Raw genomic sequence first — 13803 nt, 5'->3', positions numbered from 1 at the left:
TCCTGAGCTGCTGAGACGCCTCCAGAAGGGCACGACACTCGCTGCTCGCTTTCCCTCCGCCAAGCCTTCCACATGAGCCAGCCAAGCCTTACCTCCCCACCAGGATGAAGAAAGAAAAGAAAATGCATGCTTTGCTCTTTCTCCTCCTGCTTCACTTCACCTTGGGTAAGGCTCTGCTTTTCCTCTTGTTTTTTTTTTTTGTTCTTCTTTGTGTGTGGTTAAGACTTCTTGCTCTTATCTGGTTAATCCTCTAACGCACAGAGGCCATGGACATCTTAGCGTAGACTGCTCATGCTGCCTGTGCTTCATAGGAACATGTGATTATATGTTTGTGTTGTGATAGTGAAAACTTAAACCCAAATATATTTTTAACTCATCTCCGTCCTCCTCCTCCTCTTCCCTGCTTTCGTCTCCTGCCCTTTTTAGCAAGTGAGTGCAACAGTTATCACTTAATTACAAAGGAATTTCCATAAGACATATAACAAAATCTGCATGATTGAAGTGTTGTTTTTTTAGGCTTGTAACGTCGATTGAGTAGCTTTCTAAAAGGTTATGTCATTATTTTAGGATTTCTCCTGACTTGTTTTTTTGTTTTCCCATAAAGGGCAATCAGACTATGCTCCATATTTTTATGATAACGGACCCAGCAGCACAAATGGGAACATGGCCTTGTTCAGCATCTCTGAAGATACGCCAGTTGGTAAGCCTCATGTCCAGCTTTATGATGACTTTAACAATCACAGATCTGGTTGATTTCAGTATGAGATAACGTGCGGTCTAGTGTAAAGGTGTTTATTTTACAGGCGTAGGTGTAATGATGAAATCATCACACTGGTACTGAAGCTCCAGCTAATCACTGTAATACCTTTTGGATTTTGATGTACGTCAAGACAATATGGGTGGTAGCTCACCTGATCTGATGATTGAACATGCCATTCGCACTGAAGAAACAGAGGAACGACACAAAGGCGTTTGCGTGTTCCCAGCGTTATTTGAACGAACATAGAAATGTTTTGTGAGGGTGCTACTGTGACAGCACTGTTTCTTTGTCATTGTCACCACGAAGGGACACAGGTGTACATTCTGAACGGCACAGATCCAGAGGGAGATCCGGTGCGATACGGGCTGACGTTTGAAAAGGGCTCCAAAGAATATTTCAGTGTGGACTCCAAATCAGGAAACGTGACTCTAATTCAGGAGCTCGACAGAGAGGTGAGCCTGTTTATGAGACTCTTGCTTTGAAGGAACCTGAGGTAAACTTGTCACCCCTGTGGCTCAAAGTGACGTCACCTTTTTCTTGTAGAAACAAGACGAAATCTCAGTGCTTGTGAGCATAACGGACGGCCGCAATAAGGTACGTTTTTACTGTTTGTCCGCTGCTGTAATCACACCTCCCAGTCATTGTATTTATACAGTTGTGACTATTAAACTACAATCTAAGTGCGAAATAAAACAAAAATTAGTGAGATTAAAGAAAAAGGAACTCCTTCAAATAGCAGGAAATTTATCATCCTTACAGCCTGTGCTTAAAAAAAATAATATATTAAATATATAAAATTGGCTTTTTCTGTTCTGATGTGAAAAAGGACATAGCCTCAAAATCCAGTTGGCGCAGTTGTTTTTATTTGCGGTTGAGGATTTGCTTTCTTGTTGCTTTCAGGTTGTTGAGACTGTCAGAGTGTTTGTCACTGATGCCAATGATGAACCGCCTGAATTTCAAAACCTGCCTTTCATCATTGATATCCCTGAGGTGCAGTATAGCGAACAAATACACCCAATACAACAAAATGAGCACAATAAATCCTTTCTGTCAGTCTCCCTGTGCCACCAACGACCTCTAAATCTGCTGCTTGAGTCAAGGGTTATAACATCTCTTGTCTCTTCACTAGGACACTGCTCCAGGAAGTAGCATCTACAGAGTCCAGGCAGCGGATAAAGATATGGGCTCAGGAGGCAGCGTCTCATATTATCTGCAGGTGAAACTCCAGCTTCGTTTCTATGCAGATGATGTTCAATTGTGACATCTCTAAAGCTCTATCTTGGTGAACTTCAGAACTGGATGGAAAATCTTTTCACAACTGAATTATAAGGAGGCTTTCTAAGGCTGTTCAAGGCTATTTCTGTCCAGTCTACTGCCATATTTCAGTAACACGCTGCAGGCTTTGTGTTGAATTTCAAGTATTGAATCTTGTGTCTCATTCAAAGTAACTGCTAAACACCCACAGCCAAATGTTTCCTAAGTGTAATTCATGCTTTTATTTTGTCTTGCTCTATCTTTACTGCAGCAGCCAGACTTTACAGTAACACGCGCCCTGATAAGCGGCCTGGAGTAACCAAAGCTAAAACAGTTAAAGCTATTTTAGTCTCCTTGCACCTCCAGTTGAATTGATTTTACTAATCACGTGTAGCGCTGTAAATAGCTTGACTCCAGCCTACATCAGACATCTTTACTCCGACACCCTGGAGAACACCCTGAGGTCTGCCAAAAAGTTTATCCTTTTAGTTCCCAAAACCTTATTCAAAAGCATGAGCAAGCATCTCTTTTTAACATTTCCTTCTATTTTTATCTATTTACTGTTTCACACTATTGTTTCATTCCATTTCCACTTGGTAATCCATTTAAAAGACATGGTTTTTATTATCACGACTGCAGCCTCATTATCCACATGATGATACTGTTAACTGGCCCTAACGCTCGGGGGTAAGCCCAGAGGTCGAGCTGACATCATGAGAGCTGTGCTGCCATGTGGAGGGAGGAAAAGGGCGTTCAAGAGATGGGACAGTGTGTGGAGGGGAAGATTAATCTCATACCAGAGAGCAGTCTGGAAATGGTGTTACTTCAGTGGATTAAATTTCAATTACATTTGAGCAAGGCACTGAAGGCTTAATAGGGGTTTAGGTTCGGTCCGGGCAGCTGACAGCACAGTAGTTGTTACTGTCCATGTGTCGACTGTGTATTCATTATATTATTCATTATCAGACCTCACCGTTTGCCAAGTTTACCATCGATGGGCACAGCGGTATCCTGAGAGTCAAACCTGGTGAGACGCTGGACTACGAGACCACGCCCACGCACTTCGTGACGGTGGTTGCAAAGGTGAGAGGTTACCGCTGCCCTGTGTCGTGTGGTTCACGCTGTGCTCTCCATCCTGACCAAGAAGTTTCAGACTCACCCCTGTTGTGAGTTAGCACGGCTGGCTAATCAGATGTACGCAGACAACAAAACAACCCCAACAACTTTCCTCCAAGAGTGTTGCTTGTTGACACGTTTATTCCGGTGCTCCTCCAAATAAAATATGTTCGGAAAGTTTTTAACAAGCTGGGATCGACTTGGGATCAAGCTGAGTCGTGACTAAGCACTCTGAGCGCCAACACTTTCCAGTGAAGCAAATGGAAGTCTGGTGAAGTGTTGACAGCGCTGCTCCAGTGTGAGCAACCTGAAGTGTAATCCTTCCATTGTGAGTAATGGCATGATGAGGTCAGCCGGCTTGTTTTTCTAGCCTCAGCTCAGAGTGTCAGACAACAAACAGTGCATGCAGCTTCTAAAAAGCAGCATCTTTTCGCTCTCACTGAAGCATAATATCATAATTAACACAGCGTTGCAAATGAAATTACAGATTCCACTGTTCCCAGTTATACTGGATTTGACACGCTAAATGTGGATTAAGAGGTTTACATCCCAGTTTTAAACATCTAACGAGTAAGGCTGATATAATCTCACTAAACCACCTAATCTTTTTTTTTTTTTCCTTTAGTTTGTAATACTATTTAGCATGTTAACCAAAGTCATCAAATCACTTCAAACTAGGCTGTTGGTTACTTTCAGCCAGTGTGAGGCCTCGAACTATTTGGCTGAAATAGGGAAAGTATTCACTGTTTATGATTACATCTCTGTATAGAGATATCAAATATGCCTCCATCCAGCAGATTTTACTTGATTAAAGGGGACAGCCTTTACAAAGATCACATGATGCCTGTATCTACCAGTGTGAGTCCATTAGCTGCCAAATATAACATAAAATGTCCTTTATCAAAACTTTTTTTTGGACTATTTTATCATAATCTTCGATGGATAAAAGCATGGTCCAAAGTCTAGATAAACAGGTGTTCATTTTAAAATAAACTTTGCCTTCTGTGTGACCTCTTGTTTTCTCAGGATGGAGGTGGAAAATACAAAGGGAGGCACCAGGTCTTGACCTCCACCGCCACCATAACAATCAATGTAATTGACGCCCAGGACATGCCCCCATCCTTCATAGGAACCCCTTACTTTGGCTACGTCTACGAAGTCTCGGTTCCTGTAAGTCTGCTCTTATTCTTAACACACCTGTGAAGTTGATCGACCGTTACAGTCAGTAAATACGTCCAAGACTGATTCGATTTTTTCCTCCAGGGTTCTGAAATATTCACTGTGTACGCTAAAGATGGAGATCAAGGCAATCCTAACCCCATACACTATTCCATTATGAATGGTAAGAACATCGCATCAAGAAATGAATTCTGACTGTTTTCAGCCTGTTTGTCAGACACATTTCTTTTATCACCTTTCAGGCAGTGATGGTGTGTTTGACATAAACAGCACCAGCGGATGCATCACGCTGACAACTTTTCCATCTCTGCTGAAAAACGAATTATATGAAATTAAAGTCAAGGTAATGGGGGTTTTTTTTGCCTTTATATATTATCATTTTAATCCTGTTATAACCACTGAATGTGTTGATCGATGCCATTTTTAAACCCAGGCGTCTGAGGTGGGAGCAAACGATCAGCTGCTGGACTACGAGGTTACAACGGTGACGGTGCGAGTGGTGGATCTCAACAACCATCCTCCGACCTTTTACGGAGAGAACGGACCGCAGAGCAAGTTTGAGGTCACCATGTACGAGCATCCTCCCGCAGGGGAGATCCTCCGAGGCTTCAAGATCACTGTCAATGACTCCGATCAGGTAGATTTATCCCAGATTCCCCTCATGTGTCAGTGAGCTCTCTGCATCCTTTCATTCCTTCCTCAGGGTCTGTGCCTGCTGAACGTCAACTAACAATCAATCATCAAGACATTCACTTTAAGCATACTGTTGACTGTCAATAACTGTGGAAAACCAGGTGCTCTGATGACAAAAACTGATGTTTCCTCCGTGTTGAGTTTGTTTCCGTGCTGGCAGATTCACTAATACCACTGGGTACAATGTTGCATAAAGATCTGCCAACCAGCCTCAAAGTATGTGCAGTTATGCAACACCACTTAATAATGTTCATGAAATCTGTTCATTAATTCAAAACAAAATGATATTCATTATGCCGTCATGTTTATTCCCTCCGTCCTGCTTCAGTGACTCATGGAACATGGTCTGCCAGGTTTGCCGAAGCCACCTTGAGTCTGATGAACCGTCGGTCTTCTTGCTACGTCCTTATTCACTTTATTGATTCATGCTTTCTGCATCTTGTTGTTTATTCTTCTGCGTAGGGTGCAAATGCTAAATTTAAACTGAGGCTCGTGGGGCCGAGTCGAGTGCTGCGAGTGGTTCCCCAGACGGTGCTCAACGAAGCGCAGGTGACCATCATCGTGGAAGACACGTCCGGCATCGACTATGAAAAGGGACCAACCATCTCTTTTAAGGTTAGACTTCATAGGTCACTAAATTAGACTCAGCTGTGTTAATTAGCAACCCTGCTAACACACAGAATTTCATGATAAATGATACAGTGTGGGGCGGCACGGTGACGCAAGCAGGTAGTGCGTGTGCCTTACAGCAAGAAGGTTGCCGGTTCGACCCCCGGGGGCCTTTCTGTGTGAAGTTTGCATGTTCTTCCAGTGCATGCGTGGGTTGACCAAAAACATGCTCATTAGGTTGAGCGGTGACTCTAAATTACCCCTACATGTAGGTGTGAGTGTGAGTGTGAACAGTTGGCGACCGGTTCAGGGTGTACCCCGCCTCTCGCCCGTTGAAGCTGGGATAGGCTCGAGCCCCCCCCCCGCAACCCCGAAAGGGATAGGCGGTATAGAAAATGGATGGATGGATGGATGATACAGTGTGGTTTGCCTCTTAAAGGCTCACAGAGCTGCTCGTGTGGCTGCAGACTCAAATCTGCATCTTGTTTGTCAATAAACAAATCAATTCATCGAGGAGACATTCATTTAATCTCTCTTTGCACGTGCCTCTCTGCAGCTGCTGGCGGTGGAGATCGACACTCCTGAGAGGTTCAGCGCCACCGCTGACATCGTGATCAACCTGCTGGACACAAACGACAACATTCCCAAATTCACGTCCCAGTATTACATCGCCAGGGTCCCTGAGAACTCCCCTGGAGGCTCCAGCGTTCTGTCTGTAACAGTGAGTCAATCAAGATTAAACTGCTTTAACCCCACCTAAGTGATTATATAATCCATCAATCCTCAAATAAATGCATATTACTTGGTGCAGTTCATTACATGAAAGCAGGTTTTCACCGGACAGAAAAGCTTTGAAGTCCCTGGCTTTGCTTTTGTTGGTCCTTGTTGGAAAATTCATGTTTCCTTTGACATTCTGGCATATGCTCCATGGTGCACCTCAGACAGCGCTTTTAAAATAGAAATATTGGCACATTTGTCTCTTCCTTTCCATTAGACTGTATGAATCCTGCAGCCGGGCAACATGTCCAAGCTACAGTATGAAGTATAGAGCTTAATGTTGCCCCACGGTTAATCATTCTGACCTACACCTCCATCCCCACTCACCACAGGAAGAGACTTACAGCCTGCACCACCCACCGTACATGAGCTTAAGACCCTGGCTGGTTATCCTCCAGTAAAAACATCTAACTGCACCTCCTTCAGCCACTTTGGTTGAGTTTTTTGCTCTCTGGTGTAACTATAGGGAACCAATTTATCCAATTAGTAAATAATCTTGTTTACAAATTGTACAATTTTCACACTTTATTATTTATTTCATGTCCCGGGCTTCTAATCTCTGTCCTGTTTTTTTCCTCCAGGCAAATGATCCCGATTCAGGGCCTTGGGGTGAAGTCAAATACACGATTTATGGATCAGGATCAGATTTGTAAGTAAAGACCTTTCACTCCTGCCAGCTTCGGTTTGGTCTGATCACACACTTAACTCTTGCACTTCCACAAAACACATTTCATGGACTCAAGAAGTCCGTTTTCTGTGAATATGACTCAACACTGCTCAGGGTGTTGGGTAAACTCAGCCAGCCGGACACCAGTCTTGATTCATCTTTTGTCTCTTTGATGGAAGCAGCAAGCAGGAAACCGGTCTGATTGGCCCCTCTGCTGCACAAACAGCTCGCTCTAAAATGGCTGCAAGATGCTGGCTAATCTCCTAATTGGATTGGAGGGTTAAAAATAGACAGCCTGGCCCGTCTCGCATAGGGAGAGCCAATTAACATGCGATGTGACAGCTGGAGCCACAGAAACGGCAGCTTTGAAAAGCAAGGCAGCATGCAGCGAAGGAAAAGTGAGAATTTATGCTCGTCTTCAGGCAGCGACCTGAGTTAATTGTGCGAAAGTTATCAGTTTCAAGGCAACTTGTGAAATCTCACAGTGGAAAACGAGACAGAAAAGACGGCTGGATAAAATGGCTGCGAGCCCAGTGTTGAGCGAGAGAGCACTGAGGAAGCACAAACCCACATCAGTGCTGTAGAATCCTCGAAATCTTATTTTTTTTGTCAAATACTCAGGTGAAGTTTTTCTAATTGGAAACGTTTTTGCTTGTAGGAAAATGACACAATCTTGGTGTAACTCGGTACAATCTTCAGTCAGTGGAGGGGCATCGCACACAGTGCTGTCTGACACAGTGTCTGTTTTAATACAGCTACTGGAAAGTCAGACAGTATTACTCAAAATATCTTAGAATTAAGCAAATGTAAAAAGGAAAATGGCTTCACATGAAACAAAAACAAACAAGCGAAGAACAATTTCGAGGTTAATCCAAATATTTGCTCTAACAAATCTGGTCAAAATTGGAAAGTTTTAAAAAACTGGTCAAGGCAACATGGACATGTCTCACGTGTCTAGATTTGTCTTTAAGAAAAGGATCCAAGAAGAATTTAAAAGGGATATTTTTGCCTCTAAACGTGACCTTGACATGTTAACCTGATCCAGATCCAGACCAGAATTTCTATCAAATGTCAGTGAAGTAGTTATTTAGTTATCAGATAAACACAACATTGTGCAGAAAAACAAAGCTGATAAGAGTGTAACCACACAGAAAAGGCAGTAAAATTACATTTTAATTATAATCAACAGCAAACAAACAAAATATTATTAATATAACACGATTGGTGGAGAATACTCAAGATTTTATTGATATCAATGACTAACTTTATTGATCAGTGGTAGTGGTATAAAATCAAATAACAGATTGACGTGTTACTGTAGATTATACTTCCCACCAGTATATAAAGTAATCAAAATGAACACCACCTGCACCGACCTCAGCATTAAAGTGATGTGATGAACACATTAATGCATCAGTCAGTATAATCCAGCATTTACTAATCTGAAATAATGCTTTTACTTTTTGTACTTTAAGTGTACTGCGATGCTAGTACTTTTGCATTTGTAACAGAGTATTTTTACACTGTAGACGAAGGAGGTAGGAAATGTAAAAAGGAACTGAACTAATTAACATCAGTGTAATTTTACCATATGGATGGAAATCTGCTTTTTATAGTATTACTGTGAGTCATGCAGAGACTCACAGGATGTGAGCATTAGACACACCTGGTTTGTTTGGCAGAATGGACACCTGTGGTGATGACTCATACGCTGTGTGACCTTGCAGGTTTACCATCCACCCGTTGTCAGGCCTCATCTCCACGCAGCCCTGGACCAGCCTGGACGCAGAGGTCAGATCTAAATACAACTTTTACGTCAAGGCTGAAGATTCGGAGGGGAAGTACGGCTTGGCTGAAGTCTTTGTCACCGTCCTCGACATGAACGACCACTCCCCAGAATTTGATGAAAAACTCCTGGAAAAGACAATGATTATTGGTACACCCGTCAGAGTAGAGGTACTTCATGTTGAGTCATTTTCCACATGCACTGAAAACCTATTTATAAACTAAGAGATCAAAACTGACTGTTTATGAGATTTAGACAACAGGTACGGAAGATCAGGACTGCCAATATTAAAATGACATAATTGAAAATGGTGAGAATTTTAAATGCTATTTCTGTGCACATCATACACAAAAAACTGATTAATTAAATTTAAAAAAATCTAATTTTTATGTTCATGTTTGAAAACTAATCATTACTGCTAAATAAGTGATATTCTATATTTTTTTGCTGATATCAAATCCAATGAAAAGACCAAAACAACCATGTCCACTATACAGGCTATTAAAATGATCGAAATATCAAACCATTTTATGTTATTCTGCCATTTTATTACAGGCAGTAGATGAAGATGCAGAGTCTCCAAACAACGTCATTCAATACTCCATCATGAGAGCCGATCCGGACAACGCGTTTGACATCAACGCCGACACCGGAGAGATCAAACTGAAGCCATACATCAAGTCGATGGAGATTGTGCAGAACATCACGAAGGAGAAGGACTGCAAGTGGTCTTTGGTGGTCCAAGCCAGGGACAGGGGCTCTCCATCCTTCAGCACAACAGCCGTGGTCAATATCGATATCACGGAGGCGGTAAGTCCTGCTTGACTCACAGCACGCTCGCAGCGCTTCCTATTCCAATCCTGAGCTTTAGGCAGCGTCAGCTGTACATTCAAGCACTTTAATATGTTATTACGCTACGCTGCTGCTAATTTAGCATCCCTGTTTCAGCCAATCACATTTCATCTTCTTAAAGGATAGTGCTGGTCATTTTTTAAGCTTTTATTATTATCAAAAGAAGAGACCAAAACCAACGATGCTCTGTGTCACAGCCTCATATAGCTTTACCTCCACTGTCCTCCAAAAACTATTAAAGCTGCATTAGCTGCTTTTTGAGCTATTTGTTAATGTTATGGAACAGGGAACAATGCTAGGAAGTAGTTAACTATTGACACATCCAGCAGACACGGCATATCTGTAAGAATTATTTGACGCAGATAACACAAGAAAAGAATCCCACAAATGTCATCAGATTTTTATTCAAATATCGCTGCATTCTGATTGGTGCACAGGAATATGTGCCGCCCACTTTGTACAAATTCATGCTGGTTTTTGTCTCTTCACTAAATTTGAGGATATGAATACGAAATAACAGCATTATCCTTTTTCACATGAATCCACATTTTTCTGATACTCTCTGTCGTCCACATGTATTCATTCATTCCTTCACTCGACATGATGAGATGACTCCGTGTTTTTGGTGTTTCTGTGTTGTGTATCGTGCATTTCAGGTCAAAGGTCGAGTAATTTCATACTTCATGGGCCTCAGCAAGCGTCCGCTGACTGTTTTTGGAATTTGTTTCAGCATTGTCACTTCGCTCATTTTATTAACGATCTGCATATCCACAATCCTATACTGCAACGCAGTGAAAAAGTCCCGAATCAACCCCGAGAGTAACTACATTAAAGTGGTCCGCAGAATCAAGTGACAAATACTTGACAATGGTACCTCATCAGTGGTTCATTACCTGTAAAAAGATCTCATTTTTTTTACTGGTTAGCTGTTGTCTGTAAAAGAGTGTTGGAGCACATTTGAAGGAATTTAATAAGAGAGTTTTTTCTATTTTTCTTTTTTTATTAATTTGTTTTATTTCTTGATTGGAAAATATTCTAAATACAATATTTTTCTAATAATGTAGTTTTTTACACTACCAAAACCCCATGTTTCTAGATCATGACTCAGACTATTTGGCTGTCAAAGTGACAAAGACAGAGCCTTTTACTTTAGATTTAAAAGCTGGATTTGCTCACTTAAATCTCCATTTTTCTCACGCAGTCATTCACTTCACTCCATTCCACATGCTTAAGAGGAATCTTTATGCACCGCACTGCCAGACGCATTCCCAACAACTAGTGTTGTGCATAGTTCTTAGCTTTGCATCAGCGGTCTGTAGGACGGATGGAGACGGATGACTGAGTGTGTATGTGTGTGTGGGAGAGCGTCACATTGTTGGTAGACATGTTGTTTGGGCCTCCTCTGTCAGTGCTTTGCACATCCTTCTCTCGTGCTTGCATGCTGTAGACAAATGCTTCGTTAACGCTTGGATTCAGTCCCTTGGACTTGATTTAAACTATTGTATTTGTGCTCTTTTACAGACTCCTCTCAAGGGTCCTATGGCGGCCTTTTTATTGAAAAGTAGGGACAATCCTATGAAAGCTCTAGGCTTGGTCACTGTTATCATTAGCGTACTGGTAGGGGTGACAGTCTTGATCTCTACGGCTATGTACATGCGCAACTCAAAGTCAAACAGGATCATGCCGGCACGTCGCATCATTAAGAGGCGACCCAGGGACCAGCAGCCCTGGACCTTCAAGATGCCCACGATTAAATTCAACGACCCTGCAGATAAGTTCCTCATCGACAACCCGGAGAGCAGCCTGCAGCGGGGCACCAGCAGCCCCCGGCTGAAGCCTCCACCGCCCAGCGCTCCTTGTCTGCCCCCTCCACCCCCGTCTAATGCACGGCCCAGTGACAAGCCCCGGGCGGTCCCGACAATATCTGGCGCGCTGGCCTCCGTAGGCTCCAAGAAAGCTAAGTCTAGTCGCCGCAAAGAGGGAAACATCAGCTCGGCTTTAGTGTCAGAGCTTAAAATGAAGCTGGAGCAGAAAATCATTGAGAGCAACCAAGGTTATTACTAACTCTGATGATGATTCATGAGTAAACCGTACGAGAGGTATAACAGGATGGTTTACAGATATTTATGTCTTAAGAAGAGATATTGAACAATTGGGCTCTACTGCGTCCTCAGCTGCCCTGGCTTAGGTAAAGAGAGGAGACAGTCTGTCGCGGGTGCAGTCGAAGATAATTCACCACACTGCCATCTTGAGGAAGATTACATCATCTTAACAGTAAGAAGCACCACTTTAAATTGTCCAGGGAGAGGATTACTAAGACTAACTGTGTGTACATAAGTTGCGTAATTTCCTGAAAAGTGTAATGTTCGCGACCCTGTAATGTTTCCAGCACAAAACTAGGATTTCATCCAACAGTCCTTCTAAAAAAAACACCCTTCTTGTTGCTCACTGGAGCGCACAGCTGAAAGACACAGTCATGAAAAACAACACCGCTTCTTATGAAGTGCTAAAGGACCCGTGTGTTAATATTTTTACTGTGTTACATCAGCCGCTTGAAAGCTGAGAAGTCGCTCTTTTGTATGATTACAATGTGCCACTGTAGGTTTTCACAGTAACACAAGCTATCAGATTTGCTTCTATTTATTTGAGTGTGTTATTCTAGAAAAATGCTTTTATATAAATACCATGAGTCCGTTTGATATGTATTATTTTCATTATTTTGAGCACACACAGGTGACGAGATATGAACATTTCCCAGTTATATCTTGCAGCAGTAAATAAACATGAAGAACAAAGGAATCATCTAACATCACTAGTTGGATATTGTTAGTACAATTTAGTCATATGCTTAAGATTTTCAAGCACAGTCAGTCTGTATTTAACCCGCTGGGACATTTCCTTTGTAGAAATAGAGTCTGTGTCCAAACAGTTCCATGTTACTCTTCAATGCCTTCAAATGTAGGCAACTGAAATTGGAGTCATTTAATTGCTGTAATAAATATCTTGTATCTGACTATATCTTAACTTAAATCTATCTTAAATAAGTTGAGATAAACTATATATGTTAACTATAAATTACACTTGCCTGGTCCTTCAAAGTAACATATTTGTACCGTCTTTGTACCGTCTTGATTTTGAATAAATATTTGAAAATAATTTGTTTTGAGCTCCGTTTTGTCAGAATATTAGTTTAGTTTCATTTAGTTCAAGTTATTTTATTTTATTGTTTGAGATGATATTATTTATCATCTCAAACATGGACAACACATTAAAGTGAGAAAGCTGTGGTTCATTGGTACTTCTGCGTCTACACTTTGAGGTACTTTACTTATTGTATTATTTACTTAACTACATTTATTTGATTAGTGACTTTGCAGATTAAGATTTTACATCAAATCAAATGATAGAATTGAAAATACAGTGTATTATTAAGGATTAAACCAGTTGCTCCCAACATTTTAGCTTCAATTCACCATGAAGCAGTGACGATCTGTGGCAGATTGTTTCAGTCGAGGCCCACAGGAGTCGAGTTATCCAATGTTTCACAAAAAGGCAAAGATTAGAGAAAAGCGAGTACAGACTGAATACAGATTACAGATGTCAGAGCTTTGTTTTTTTTTCTTCTCTTCTAACCCGGTAATCATCTCACAACCCCTCAGATTTACTTCGTGAGCCTTTGGAGGGCCACTATCCCGAGTTTAGGAACCACTAGACCAAATCACCAAACTACATAAAGCGGCTAAAATGAGCTTCACCTCGAGCAGCTACAAAAGTGAAATGCTGCTTCACATTTATACATCAGTATTCATGTAATATATAATAATATACTTTTTTACTTTTAAAATTTCTGTCTTCTTTACTTTTATTTAAATAGGATTGTAAATGCTGGACTTTTGCCTGTAATGTAATATTTTTACATTGTGGTATTGTTGTGTTGAGTAAGTATGTGTCTTCCACCACTGATCAAAATGTTACATTATATAGAAAAAAATCATTGTACATATAAATATTTATATAATACTTCATATTAAATTAACACCTTTTATTTTTTCTGTTAAAAAATCTCAGATTACATAATACTGTATAATAATGGATGCAGTGGGTGTGAAC

General features: G+C 41.3%; 1 protein-coding gene across 1 annotated transcript; it reads left to right on the top strand.

The window, feature by feature from the left end:
- On the top strand, positions 1 to 12849 carry LOC139349889 (cadherin-related family member 1a). Its single transcript, XM_070990929.1, has 17 exons — positions 1 to 165; positions 605 to 700; positions 1067 to 1212; positions 1304 to 1354; positions 1661 to 1750; positions 1890 to 1976; positions 2981 to 3097; positions 4157 to 4300; positions 4394 to 4472; positions 4552 to 4652; positions 4743 to 4946; positions 5465 to 5617; positions 6168 to 6332; positions 6970 to 7037; positions 8783 to 9011; positions 9397 to 9651; positions 11215 to 12849. Exons 1-17 carry the CDS (start codon positions 105 to 107, stop codon positions 11755 to 11757), a joined length of 2589 nt encoding a protein of 862 aa, XP_070847030.1. The 5' UTR covers positions 1 to 104; the 3' UTR covers positions 11758 to 12849.
- The last annotated feature ends 954 nt before the right edge of the window (positions 12850 to 13803 follow it).

The sequence above is a fragment of the Chaetodon trifascialis genome, chromosome 21, assembly GCF_039877785.1.
Source record: "Chaetodon trifascialis isolate fChaTrf1 chromosome 21, fChaTrf1.hap1, whole genome shotgun sequence".
Lineage (NCBI taxonomy): Eukaryota > Metazoa > Chordata > Actinopteri > Chaetodontiformes > Chaetodontidae > Chaetodon > Chaetodon trifascialis.
The sequence above is the reverse complement of the archived record's forward strand: the minus strand, read 5'-3'. Positions and strand labels throughout refer to the sequence as shown.

Bases quoted from the DNA above. Each gene is read 5' to 3' on its own strand.
- LOC139349889 (XM_070990929.1), top strand. From the start codon at position 105: ATGAAGAAAGAAAAGAAAATGCATGCTTTGCTCTTTCTCCTCCTGCTT. The intron at 1,213-1,303 runs GTGAGCCTGTTT...TTTTTCTTGTAG, and splicing joins TTCAGGAGCTCGACAGAGAG to AAACAAGACGAAATCTCAGT. The intron at 7,038-8,782 runs GTAAGTAAAGAC...GTGACCTTGCAG, and splicing joins TATGGATCAGGATCAGATTT to GTTTACCATCCACCCGTTGT.